This window comes from Cryptotermes secundus, unplaced genomic scaffold (genome assembly GCF_002891405.2).
Source record: "Cryptotermes secundus unplaced genomic scaffold, Csec_1.0 scaffold407, whole genome shotgun sequence".
NCBI lineage: Eukaryota > Metazoa > Arthropoda > Insecta > Blattodea > Kalotermitidae > Cryptotermes > Cryptotermes secundus.
In genome coordinates, this window is record NW_019741981.1 from 4031546 (window position 1) to 4045878 (window position 14333).

Genomic DNA, 14333 nt, shown 5'->3' on the forward strand with positions numbered 1-14333 from the left:
TACTGGTGCTTACCATCAGTCCCGCCCAGCCAGCGAGACCGGCTCTACTAGCTGAGAGGTATCTATAATGCTTTCCCCATCTACCAGAGGTATTAGAGACTGCTGTTGGGCGGGAAACGTCCGTTAATTTGGCTCAGTGACCTCCTCTGGACATATGAGGTTCTTTTACGTGCCGTAAAGCTACGACACGGGACCCACGGCTTAAAGTCCCTCCCGGAGGACTTGTTCCCTGAATTTTTCCGCCCTTAAAATTTCCACGACCTCCGCCGGGTATTTGAACCCGCGTACTACGAGTCATGAGGTGGGAACGTTACCTCTAGACTACATAGGCCGCTTCCTGTCAGTCTTTCTTTCTTTCTGGAACCTGCCAATAGTGAGCATGTGGAAGCTATTGAGATATGTATTTATCAAGCAGAAGAAAGATTGTTTACTAGGATAAGTCGTTCCCAACACATTCATTGCAGGAAATATAAATAGTTAGAATTATCTTCGTAAAATTGTTAAGTTACTGACGCAGTGACCGTCCGGGTACATGCAGTGGGCTGCTGTGTAACATTGACCTTTAAATCCGCACAGTTGCTGCGTCCCCTCTCTCAAAATTCGAGCCCCAACATGTCTAGACGTTCGCTTCGACTGAGGATAATGCGATAGTGTTGGTGGTGACGTCATCATGTGTCGCGTCGCGTCGCGGCATTGCAGCATTTAGCCTCGCTTGCGCATTCCCTAACCCGAGCGTAGTGACGTAGGAAGCTTTCTGGCTCTGCACTGGGTGACCATCGCATAATGATATGGTTGCAGTCATTGTCACAGTGACAGAAGGATTACTGCCCGGTGACAGCAGAAATTATAACACTTCAGCTGTTAATGGCACACCTGTAATATGTACATAATGTCGAATGACAGTTTTATGGTTGACATTTTTATAATTATGGTGACACCAAAATTATAAGGTTTTTCATGTCCATGGTAGATAGAAGCAGGGATAGCGTAGTCGGTATAGCGACTTGCTACGGGCTGGATGACCGAGAGGTTGGAGTTCGAGTCCCGGTAGGGTCAAAAATTTTCATTCTCCATGTAGCCCAGACCGGTTCTGGGGTCCACCCAATCTCCTATACAATGAGAACCGGATAATCTTTCCCGGGGAGTAAAGCGGCCGGGGCGTGAAGCTGACCACTCACGACCACCTAGTGCCGAGGTCAAGAAAATGTGGATCTATACATCGACTCCCCCATACGTCTTCATGGCGTAGTGCTTAATTAGTTAATAACAGGGACAACTTTACCTTTACTTTTATGGTAAATAGCACAAAAATGTAACTCAAATGTAGGAAAGTCAAGGTTTATGGTTTATGAGATGGTTGGTTGGTTAGTTAGTTAGTTATTTAGAGAGGGTGGGTTTCCCCATGCACCGCGACCAGTTTGATCTATTGTGCTTCCCTCTATGATATTCTTACCAGTCTCTATACCCTACCGATACTGGTGCTTACCATCAGTCCCGACCAAGCCAGCGAGTTCGGCCTCTACTGGCTTGGCGGTATCTATAATGCTTCCCCCATCTATCAGAGGCGTTAGAGACTACTGTTGGGCGGGAAATGTCCTTGAATTTGGCTCAGTGGCCTCCTTTGGAGATATGATGTTCTTTTACGTGCCGTAAAGCTACGACACGGGACACACGGCTTAAAGTCCCTCCCGGAGGATTTGTTCCCTGAATTTTTCCACCTTTAAAAATTCCACGACCTCCGCCGGGTTTTAACCCGCGTACTACGAGTCATGAGGTTGGAACGTTACCTCTAGACTACGGAGGCCGCTTTGTGAGATGTTTAATGAACCAAGGTTAACATTTGAGATGGCTTAAAGACGTTGTGTTCTATGAAATCACTACGATCAAGTTCGGAGTCAGTTTTGGAGGTTGATGGCGCAGGTAAGATTATTATTTATGTTTATGTAATGATGAATGGTGAGACGATTAGCGAATAATCAGTTTGAAAAGATATAGTCAGAATCTGCAGTGGCCTGATCTGATAACAGTCGAAGCATTTGCCTCTAGAGCCTAAGGAAACCCAGAAATATCTCAGGATAGTCGCTGTTTGGGCCAAGATTCGATGATAATTATGTTGTTGATGTTTACAGTATCTTCATATGTTATAATCGCAGTTTAAGTTAATGCTGGTTGTTATTGGCGTGCTTATAATCCTGGGTAATACATCACAGATGATAACAATTATGATGTTACGTGGAATTTGAGGGTTGAAACCATTCGTGTTCATTACAAAGGCCTCATCTTGTCGCAATGATGCCGATAAAAATATTCTGTACGAACGTTTCACCTCTTTCCTCTATCTTTTTGTTTCTTCGTCCCTGAAGAAGGAGGCACCAACTTCAACCCCAAAACGTCCACTAATCTTTACCACTTCGATACGGTTCTATACCCTGAATTATCAATTTTAGTGGTTGATTACATTGTTACAATTGTTCAGTTATCCAGAAGCTGATAATGATTATAGTTATTGTTGATATGTTGATAGTCATAGTTAGTTGTGATCCTTTTATGACAGTCGCTGTTGGGTTGGTTGTTACGTGGTTATGAATGTGACGGTGGTGATAATCAAGTTGAGGACTATTATGGTGATCAACGGTATGTGTGTAATCTTAGTTTATAACAGATTTGAGGTTTAATGACCTTATGTTCACAGTATAAGCACAACGATAAGCATTATGCTAATTATTAACATGATTAAAACTTCGATTGATTATGTTATGTTTTATCACGATTCTGATTATCCTCCTTGTTCATGACGACGACGACGGTGGCGTGCATGCCGAGGTATCTGGCTCAAACGGCAACGTTTTTGACTTGTATCGGATAGATGCCGGGTTCGAATCTCAGCACTGACACTGACTTTTGCATGGGGATTTCTGTGACTGATACCTGTGACAGGTAAATTCCGTAATAGTACCTTAAATTAAGCCACGACCAATTTCTTCTACTTCTTTGCCAATCCACTATTCACTCTATTCCAGTCATTTCGAGCGCCCTTGTGGTCTAATGGTCAGAGTTCCTGGCTACAGATCCAGAGGTCCAGGTTCGATTCCCTGCGCTACCAGTTTTTCTGAGAAGTAGTGGGTCTGGAACGGGGTCCACTCAGCCTCGTGAGGATAATTGAGGAGCTATTTCAAGGGAACAGCCGCTCCGGTTTAGAAAACCGAGATTAACGGCCGTGGGGATTCGTTGCGCTGACCACGCGACACCCTCTATCCGCAAAAGTTGGCAGTAAATTCGCCGACAAGCGGCGGTCGCTCAGTCAGTATAGTTCGCTTGCAGATTAAAACCACGGAGTTTTAATCCAGTCATTTGACGTTATTGGTCAGAATTACTGACAGGGTCGTTGCATAAACTGCAAAATAAGAAACCTGTTATGAATTCGCTTCTTGATGGTTACCGTGATTGATGACGTTGTTTGTTGTTACGATGATTATTGGATTGTTGTCATACTTTATGGGAAGTCTGATGGATTATGAACTTGTTTTAATCACAAATTCTTCCAGCGCAACAATTTTCGCCTTTTTCGATAAGATGTACGAAATATGCTAAACAGGGTTCGCTGATCTGCAGCCACCTGCTCACGCTGGTTCCTCGTTCTCGGATTTTTCTACCCTGAAGATGGAGGCGATACGCTTCTCCGAAACGTCGGCTCAAACAAGATTACACGGCGCCACATCCAAGAATACGATATTCTTCAGTATCTCCCCCTGTGTATGTGTATGCGGATGGAAGGGCGCCTCGCTAGCCCCTGAAGGAGTAGACGGATTCTGTTAAGTTTCTGCTTTCAAGACCTCTTCGATGACAGATCAGTGCCCGGTGAACATAACGTTCTAGCTCCAAAATTAGAAGCCCTTCAGATGGGCCCAAAGAAACAATACGGCTCTAACGATTGAGATTGAATCTCTGTAACTACAACTGTACGGATGGCATCTTCCAGAAAGCAACGGCACTCGAACCAGGGCCAAAAGGCGAAATGTCAGCTCTATCGAAACCGGCTTTACCGGTCCGACGGATTTAATTGTTTTCCGGCATTCAGCAACTAAACTAACGATGCTCTTCCGAGGAGCAATCTTCTGCGTTTCCATGGTAACATTCTTATTATTCTTATTGCTAGTGGGGTGGGACTAAGTCCCTTGTACTGCGGCCACTTCTGGCCTATTGTATCAGCCCCAGATGATAGGTGAGGGTGATTGTGGAGCAGTTGGTGGAATGAAGATTGGCAGGAGAAACCGAAGTACTCGGAGAAAACCTGCCCCAGCGCCACTTTGTCCACAACAAATCCCATTTGACCAGACCCGGGATCGAACCCGGGCCGCTGTGGTGGGAAACCAGCGCCTAACCGCTTGAGCTATGGCGCGTCCATGGTAACATTGTTGAGATCAGTCGACGTGAGAAAGTCTTTACGTCGATTTTTATGTGGAACACATACGAACGTCTTACATATGCCGTCTCTTACACATTCTGATATAATGACATTTTTCTTATAGGAATTAATTTGTATTTAACTCCATTCTGGTTCGTCACACTAGTAAACTAAATTATAGAATTGTAATTACGTGTATTAACACCGTCCAGTGTGATTCAATTTGTCGGTGTTTCGGTCAGCTGACCGTCTTCAGAATGCGTAAGATCGCCTTGTTCAGGAACTACTATTACGAACTTTGTAATAGTAGTTCCTCAACATGTTGATCTTACGCCTCCTGAAGATGATCACAGCTGACCGAAACATGTAAAGGCAATGAATATCGACAAATTGAATCACACTGGACGGTGTTAGCAATTAGTATTCTATAATTGAACTTTTATTTATTAGTAAAGCGCACCTTTGTCACGTTATCGGCAACAAAACCTGTAAAACACTAAATTTAATTTAAAGGAAAAGAGAGAGAGAGAGAAGACACAATGCATTGGCTCTAAATCCAATACAAAAACTGCAATGTGACAGATTTTGTTTTATACGTCCAGATTTCGAACCACCGCATTTGAATTAGTTTAAAAGTTTGATTTTCTTTTATGTCACCGAAAGTATTGGCTGTTGTAAGTACCTTCAAGGAGTCAGAATAGCTCACTCGGTATAGCGACGGGTTATGGGTTGGATGGCCCGGATTCAATTCCCGGCAGTACAAAACTTTCTCCTCTCTACAGCATCCTTACCAACTCTGGTGCCCACTCAGCCTCCTATCCGATGGATATCAGGGGCTCTTTCCCCCAGAGTAAAGCGGTAGGGGCTTGAAGCTGACCAAACACCTCCATTTAGTGTCGAGATCAAGAAAGGTGGAGCTGTACCTCCACTACTCCATACGTTTTCATGACAATGCTTAACTAATTAAGCACAAGGACAACTTTATATTTTTACAGTCAACTGTGAGCCGATTGTCTGGAAAATGTGGGATCCTCGACGTCTCACAACCAGAATTTGCTTCCATGGCCTGTAACAACGACAGCTTTACCTTTTTTGCCGTATAATTATCTTCATATATCTATAATTGTAGATGCCAATAGGACACAATAACCGTTATGATTATTGGCAAAGGGTTGATGCCGTCTTTCCACAGAAGGGATATATTGATTCCACAGCTTGTTGGCTGCAGTAGACCATGACCGACCTCTCAGTACAGTATCTGCGTTGTTTGTTCTAGCAGCCTCAGCGCATTGAGGCTGGTCATTGCTTCCACTGCAAACTGCAATGCTTTGCAGGTAGCCGACCTCAGCCACCAAGGCCGCTGAAGTACAAAGACTTGCTGAGCGAGCAACGTCTTGTCCTCGTTGGGTCGAACGCCGAACTGACTTTCCTGGAGTTTGTCGTTATACGACTCCAACTTTGTATATAATACTAGAAAAGGTAAAGTTATCCCTGTGCGTAACTAATTAAGCACTACGCCATTAAGGTGTATTGGGGAGTGTATACAGTGATCCACATTTTCTTGACCCCGGCACTAGTTGGAGGTGAGTGGTCAGCTTCACGCCGCGGCCGCTTTTCTCCTGGGGAAAGAGCCCCCGGTACCCGTTGGATAGGAGGTTGGGTGGGCCCCAGAGCCGGTCTGGACGACGTGGAGAACAGAAAATTCTTGATCCTACCGGGACTCGAACTCCGAACCTTTCTTCGTTCAGTCCGTAGCCAGTTGCTATACCGACTACGCCATCATGGCTCATAAGTTTGTAATACCAATGAAAAATCATAACTAGCTCTTTCCAGTGGTAACTCAGTGAAGTGGTAGATTTCTGTCTAAAAACTGCATTCGACTCCTTGCAGAGTAATGGATTCTTTCTTCCAATGTCTCGTCCGTCCAGATTCTGAGGCTCCCCCAATCTCTTATTAAATTAGTATTTTTTTAATGCTAGTGGGGCGGGACTAAGTCCCTTGTACTGCGGCCACTTCTGACCTATTGTACCAGCCCCAGATGATAGGTGAGTGAGGGTGATTGTGCAGCAATTGGTGGAATGAAGATTGGCAGGGGAAACCGAAGTACTCGGAGAAAACCTGCCCCAGCGCAACTTTTCCCACCACAAATCCCATTTGACCAGACCCGGGATCGAACCCGGGCCGCCGCAATGGGAAGCCAACGACTAACCGCTTGAGCTATGGTGCGGCCTATTAAATTAGTAACAGGGGCTGTAACTCATGGGAGTAAACAGGTCGGAGCATGAAATTTACCACCCAACTCCTTTTAATGCCGGGATTAGGAATGTGTGGAATTTTATTTGCACTCTCCAGTACGTATGTATATCGTACTGTTTAAAGACAGAGAAATTTGCCTTTATATCTTTGGGAACTTCAGAACATCCTGATGACGTATGGAGGTTAGGTTTCATTCCTTGTCTTTAATCCTCTAGACAACCAAGGTGACTTATGGAGTTACTATGCAAGAAGGGGCCGCGCCATAGCTCAAGCGGTTAGTCGCTGGCTTCCCACCGCGGCGGCCCGGGTTTGATCCCGGGTCTGGTCAAGTGGGATTTGTGGTGGACAAAGTGGCGCTGGGGCAGGTTTTCTCCGAGTACTTCGGTTTCCCCTGCCAATCTCCATTCCACCAATTGCTCCACAATCACCCTCACCTATCGTCTGGAGCTGGTACAATAGGCCAGAAGTGGCCGCAGTACAAGGGACTTAGTCCCATCCTACTAGCAGTAAGAATAAAAATACTATGCAAGAAACTTTAATGAATTACTGTGCGGTGTCAAGAGATGTTAGTGTCGGTTGCTAATGTGAGACATCGAAGTACAGTGACGACCAGTCTTAAGGCGGTGCACAGTATCACATTCTTATGTTTATTTGCGCGTTAACATTCTGTTTATGGGGAGGGGGGGATGCAGCCGTCCTTCTTGAGGAGATTTTCTATTTTTTTAAGTGCGGGTTTCTCACCATAAAATTATTATCTTGGAAACTGGCAGTGATATTGCTTGACGTCGTGACACAAGCATCCTGTCTGTCTCTCCACACATGGACAGAGCCATATGTAAGACAGACGAATGACGCTGAGGGCACAGGTCGATGTTCACCCCAGCAAAATGGTGAAGTGACGTGGGTGTTGCAGAGGCAGATCGCACCTAGGCGTGATCTCGTGCCTCTGGCTCTGTCTGCGTCTCTTTCTTTCTTTCTTTCTTTCTTTCTTTCATTATATTTTTTCCATTCTTTTCCTTATTTTCATATTTTTCTCCGTTTTGGTTTATTTTCTCGTTTCTGTATTTTTCCTACTGTAATTTACACTGTGTTCAGTTGTGTTTCCTGCCTGCAGTTAGGCCTGTATCCGTGCTTTTTCTCTTGGATTCCGCCTCTTCCGTTCCTGCTTCCGTTTTATTTCTTCTTGGCATCCTCTGTTCGTTCCTCCAGCATATCTTTCTACTCATACGCGAACGCACGCGCACACACACATGTACAAGCAGATACACTGCTACATTATTTCGTTTTAGTTCTTTGTTTCCTCCTCCCATACGTCACTGATGTCTTAGGACAGTGACTCCCCCCAGACCCGAGTAGCTCACAGTTATCCTGTTCTTACGTCACGCGTATGACAGACGTGCCGCTGTCAGGTCCTACCTATGAATCGGTGTTTACCTGGTATCCACTCAGTCTAAAGGATTCCTCATCAGATTTCTACATACGTAGAGGTGAAGGATTCCCTGCGTCTAAGCACCATGCCACGGAGGGGTGTGGGGAGTCTGGAAATAAAGCTTCACGTGTTATATAGACAAAGATGGTGAGGAATCAGTCGGTTCACTCTGCAGCTGCTTTCTCGCCTTGGAGACAGAGCCTCCTGTGTCCGCAGGCAGAAACCCTGTGAATCAGAGCCAATCCAAACGCGCCATGCGGCAGCAGAAAAGCTCCTCTCCCGGCCGGGAATCGAACTCTGTTTTTCACGAACGTAAGGCTTATGTGTGTGCTTGCCTGTCTGTCCCAACTATAGAGGTAAATTTGTCCCTGTGATTCATTAATTAAGCACCACACCATGAAGACCATTCTTGACCTCTGCACTAAAAAGAGGTGAATGTTCAGTTTCACGCCCCAGCCGCTTTATCCCATGGGAAAAATCGCTTTCCCCTAGAACCCCGTCCGTACAACTCATAGCCCTTCGCCACACTGACTGAGCTATAACGGCTGATACCCCTTGAGACAGCTCACCGAATCCGTTGACGAAACACTGTAGGAGTGCTGGAAGTTAATTGGCGTTCATAATTTTTAATTTCAATTTAACGGTAATAGCCCCTCCATTACAGCGACAATGCGAACTTCTGATGAGTATCAGCAACTCCATTTAGTATAGGATCTAGCGCTATTTTGTAGATATTCCAAGGGATGCGTAACTTTTCTTACATCTTCTTGCGAAATGAAAAATAACATGGAGACGTCGCGAGGACTTAATCATTGTTGTGCTTTATATTGACAGCTCATTATCTGTTGTACCTAAGCTTAGAGCCTCGCATAGGTTTTCTAAAATTTTCTACAGTGGTAGATCATAAACATTTAATATGGAATGTGGGTATACTAAACGTTACAAATATGGCTTATGCACGAAAATGTGAGATTATTTTTAAAAACTTCAGTAATTGAATTCTGTAGAGGTTTAGATAAAGCTACCCCTTTGACAGGCCATGGAGGCCCGAATGTTTGTGAGACGTCATGGCTCCCACACTTTTTAGACAGCCGGCTCACAGATGGCAGTTACGTCAGTTTTACGCGCCGTCCGCCCTTTACCCCCAAGATACCTGGTACTCATGTTCGTTAGAGGCTGAGTCGATCCCAGGGCCATAGTACGGCTGGAACGGTTAGGTCAATTAAGAAATCCGGTGACCTTATCGTGAATCGAACCCGCGACCTTCCGGCTTGTAGAATAGTGCTTTAACCAACTACGCTACCGCGTGCCACGTTGAATTCTGTAATAGCCTAAATTAAACAGAAAGGTAAAAGCATTACCTTGTGTAGTTCCTTATTTATTGAATTTCTGCTTATCGCCCAACCGCCTTGTAACGCACAAGAAGTGTGAATGGTGCAGTGGAACCTGTGTTCAGTTTAAAGAACTCCCCTGCAGTTCCTGCTGTCTGTTAGAAAATCAACCAAATTCATTGCGTAGGACCATAAAATAGACACCATCATCATCATTTTTTTCTGTTCTTCTTCTTCTTCTGTTCCTGCTGCCCCCAATTGGACCATAAGGCATCGGTGAAACGCTTCGTTTCACTTCGGTTTCTTGATCTAAGACAGTCGGTAGGACTCCTTGGCCGGGGCAGTAGCCCGTCGCAAGGCAAAGTAGACACCAGCCATTCCTAAAAATTATAAGCCTCTACTGATGCTCCCGAAAGGAAGTATTTGAATGGAAGGCGGCGTCTGAAATTCTTCCTGTAACTTCTTGATCAATAAGGGATTCTTCATCTTGGTCTCTGTCGTACCTTTCCTCCCCTCCTGACAGTTTTGCGTTGACTGTATCTGATATACTTGTATGCTGCATGCTGCAGCGTAGTTGGTTGAGGCACTATGCTACAAGCCATAAGGTCGCGAGTTCGATTCTGGATGAAGTCATTGGATTTTTTTTTTTATTTTTAACTAACCCTTCCAGCTTCACTGTGGCCCTGAGGTCGACTCAGTCCCCAGCAGAAATGAGTACCAAGAATCTTCCTGGGGGGAGGGGTAAAGAGGGGCCGGAGCATAAGGCTCCTTAATGTCATCTGTGAGTCGATTGTCTAGAAGATGTGGAAGCCTCGACATCTCACAACCCTATGGGCCTTCACGGCCTGTTCCAGAGATAGCTTAACTTTTTATGCCTGATATATGAGCTAGCCTTACTTCAAAATGAACTTCTAGAAATTTATACAAAATGAACCTTTAGCTCGCGTTGGGTAATTATAAACACACTTCATAAATAGGAGTCCCAGAGAGTTACTAACTTGCACAGTAACTCCAGAACCGAATAGGGGAACGTGTAATGGCTGTCCCACGTTATCTCACAATCCCCAGGCTACATTGTAAGTAAACTGGGAGTCTTTTGCCTTTGCCGTCACTTTTTGTTTAATGACAGCGATCTTTTGTTCTCTTAACACTGACACTTTGTCTTCCGGCCATGTGGTATAGTGTCTATTGTGTCTTGTTGCCCCAGCACTAACATGGCTATTATACTGGAATAATTTTTGTTGCCTGCAGGCTACCTCCTGACCCGAGTAGAGGGTAAAGTGGGATCGCCGGAGAAACCCTTGTCTGACCTAGGGCTCATCTCCTATCGAAGTTACTGGAAGGATGTCCTTCTGGAGTACCTGTGCAACTTCGGGGGCAAGGAGCTGTCTGTGAAAGGTAAGATGCAAAGTAAAGGGTAAAGTTGTCCCTATGCTTAACTAATTAAGCGCTACACCTTGAAGACATATGGAGGAGTGGATGTATAGATCCACGTTTTCTTGACCTCGGCACTAGTTGGAGATGAATGGTCAGCTTCACGCCCCTGCCGCTTTACCTCCGGGAAGGAGCCCCCGGTACCCATCGATAGGAGGTTGGGTGAGCCCCAGAGCCGGTCTGGACAACGTGGAGAAGTGAACATTCTCATTCCCACCGGAACTCGAACTTCAACCTCTCGGCCGTCCAGCTCGTAGACACTCACTATACTGACTGCGCTATCCCGTCCATCCAGGGGAAATAGTTTTTGTAGAAGATGGAAAACATCCTGACAAAAATGTGTCTGTCTCATGTAGGAGCGGCAGAGTATAAAAACAAGGTAAAGCTATCCCTGTAACAGGCCGTGGAGGCCCATAGGGTTGTGAGACGTCGAGGTTCTCTTATGTTTCTTTAGACAGTCCGTTCACAGATGGCGGTAAGGTTGCCAGACTCACGCGCCGGGCGCCGTTTACCCCCCAGGAGGATTCCTGCTACTCATTTCTGTAAGAGGCTGAGTCAACCCCAGAGCCATAATGCGGCTGAAAGGATTAGGTCAATTGAAAAATATAATAACCTCATCAGGAATCGAACCCGCCACCTTACGGCTTGTAGCATAGTGCCTCAACCAACAACGCTACCACGTGCCCCATTGGGACCGACGGAGTATTCTAATTAAGACTCAACCCATTGGAAGCGCACTACATTCCTGTTTTCCATATGTAGCACGTTGTGAAGGCGTATAGAGGGCGTGAAGCTAAAGATCCGCGTATTCTCGATCTCATCTGTTGCTGTGTGAGTGGATATTTTCGCGTTCTGGCCGTACCTTCTTTCCTTCTTTGTGGTGCTTGATAACCTCGAAGAAAGTCTATAAGAGGCCAACATTGATAAACATCCAATATATGCTACGGGAAATCTGTATTTTGCTTTGATTTTGGCAGTGATCCACTGAAGACACGCGTATGGAGTGGCATAGTGAACATAGTTACAAATTTCATGTGAAGTATTTTTTTTTATTATTTATCTTCAAAATTACTGACATGGCGACGGTATGAATCTTTGAGTTATATCTGACAGCCACTAGAAAAATCTGTTAGAAAATTAGAATAGAAGTAAATCGTTAGGTTGTAAAATTATTAATTTATAATTTTTCTAGCATCTGCGTGAAGATGGAAGCATGTAAATGAATGTAGGCTCATAGGAGTTTCCCATAATATATTTTTAATTAATTAATTTAAAGTTTCATTTATATTTTATGAACCATAACTGGATCATCAAACTGACTGGCTGTGGGCTGGACTACCTGGGTTAGATTTCCGACAGAGCAAGAACTTTTTGTCAGCAAGTCCAGACCGCCTTTTGGGCCTGCCCAGCCTCCAACCCAGCAGATAATAGGGATGGTATTGCGGCCGGGCCGTGAATCTGATTGCTTGCCTCCGATTAGTGACGAGGTCTGGAATGCATGGAGCTTTACCCCCGTACAGAGTAGAAGATTAGGCGTGGTGGTCATGCAGAGGGGCACCTTTATGCGTACCATTAAAATAAAGTGAGGTTTTTTTATCATGGACATGTGTCTAGACTTGAGAGACAAGAAGCAATGCGCTATTTCTTTTTATTGCTAGTGGGGTGGGACTAAGTCCCTTGTACTGCGGCCACTTCTGGCCTATTGTACCAGCCCCAGATGATAGGTGAGGGAAATTGTGGAGCAATTGGTGGAATGAAGATTGGCAGGGGAAACCGAAGTACTCGGAGAAAACCTGCCCCAGCGCCACTTTGTCCACCACAAATCCCACTTGACCAGACCCGGGATCGAACTCGGGCCGCCGCGGTGGGAACCCAGCGACTAACCGCTTGAGCTGTGGCGCGGCCTTGTACGCTGTCTAAGTATGTAATTAATTAACAGTCCCTGTTGTGCAGGGTCGTGCTTCAAATGTTGAAACTCAACTGACGAAGAAATTCCTTATTTTTAGGGAAGCCGAGTGTTGATCAACATGTTCACAAAAGCCACCATTTGAATCTATTGTGAACAAGTTTAATCCAGTTCATCCTTCCTCACCTTAGCTCTCCACGATCCATTTTAATATTATCCTACGATCTGCTCTTACGTATCTGCAGTGTAACAAAGAATAAAATAAAGCTTTTCAGACGTGTTATTCCTGTATGTCTCGGAGATTTGTTCACCGTTGTGTCGAAACCCATGAATTCGAAATGAATCGTGGACTCCGTTTCGTATATATCGGTAGGAAACAACCGAGGTTGTTGATCTGAGGACGATGCCAATGCCGTAGCGTAGACACACGTGCGTAACTCTGGTTTCTTCACGTCCTGCTTGGGGACACTGTCACGTGGGATAGTCGCCATTCCCACTTTATGAGAGTTTAGAAATATTAATATTTACTACAGTTTATAACATACGGGCATTACATAAACATTCCTGTACAAGGCACTCCTAGTGTTTAAACACTTGCCAGAGTAGGGAGGTATAGCTGATATAAGGAATAGTGACTGTAAAATATCTGTGTACCTGACGATGGCCGCAATAGGCCGAAACATGTAACACATGCAAACGCGTGGTGTGTTTATACCAGAATTGTGTCAACTGAATAATAATAAACAATAAACATTATAAGGGTTTAGTTCCACCTACGGAAACCTATTTGACTTCCTACGCATCATTCTGATCTGTAATTCTTTTAACTAAGACTGGGAAATCGCAGTCGTAAAGTGAGTAGTTACAGGTTGAACAGTCAGGTTTCGATTCCCGGTAGAGATATTTCTCTTTACTAACCTGTCCAGACCGGCTTTGTTGCCCACTCAACCTCCTGTCCAATCTGTACCCGACCTCCTTCTATGGGGGTAATGGGCCCGGAATGTAAAAGTGACTGTTACACCCATGTATAAATGTATTTAATTTTTATTTCATTCCATTTACGGTTTATATAACGAAGTTGTCAGCAGCTTGGACTACCGTCTGTAGCGTCCAATGCTAGGATAATTAGATGAAGTTTCCCCCTTGCTTAATTAATGAAGCACCACGCCTTGAAGAGGCAGAGGGGAGTGGAGGTGGCTCCACAATTCTTCATCTTCGTACTAGATAGAAGTGAATGGTCAGCTTCACGCCTCGGCCGCTTTACCGCCTGGGAAAGCGCCGGTACCCATTGGATAGGAGTCGAAGCGGGCCGCAGAGTCGGTCTGGACGTTGTGGAGTAGAGAAAGATCTCTTGCCGAGAATCGAACCTCGACCATCCAGTTCATAGCCCGTCGCTATGCCTATTACGCTCATATGTATTATCCAGTAAGTGAACTGTTCTAGCTTCCCGTTCAGTGAAATATATCTGGCGTGATGCAAGTGCATGAACGCTCCGCAGCCATTGAAGCATGTTAGTTGCTTTAAAGTGCACATTGAAAGGGGTTGTGGCCAGTTCAACCTGCTCAGGTTAGG

General features: G+C 45.0%; 1 protein-coding gene across 4 annotated transcripts in view; it reads left to right on the forward strand.

Moving 5' to 3' along the window:
- Window positions 1-14333, forward strand: part of LOC111872959 (histone acetyltransferase KAT7) — a 441373-nt gene that overhangs the window by 403821 nt on the left and 23219 nt on the right. For 3 of the 4 annotated variants that reach the window (XM_033754896.1, XM_023867286.2, XM_023867287.2), the window contains exon 9: window positions 10673-10819. In XM_033754896.1, the coding sequence (XP_033610787.1) occupies window positions 10673-10819 (147 nt within the window). Of the gene's footprint in view, window positions 1-10672; window positions 10820-12861; window positions 12992-14333 lie in introns of those variants that run through there. The other variant, XM_023867288.2, reaches the window with a different exon arrangement.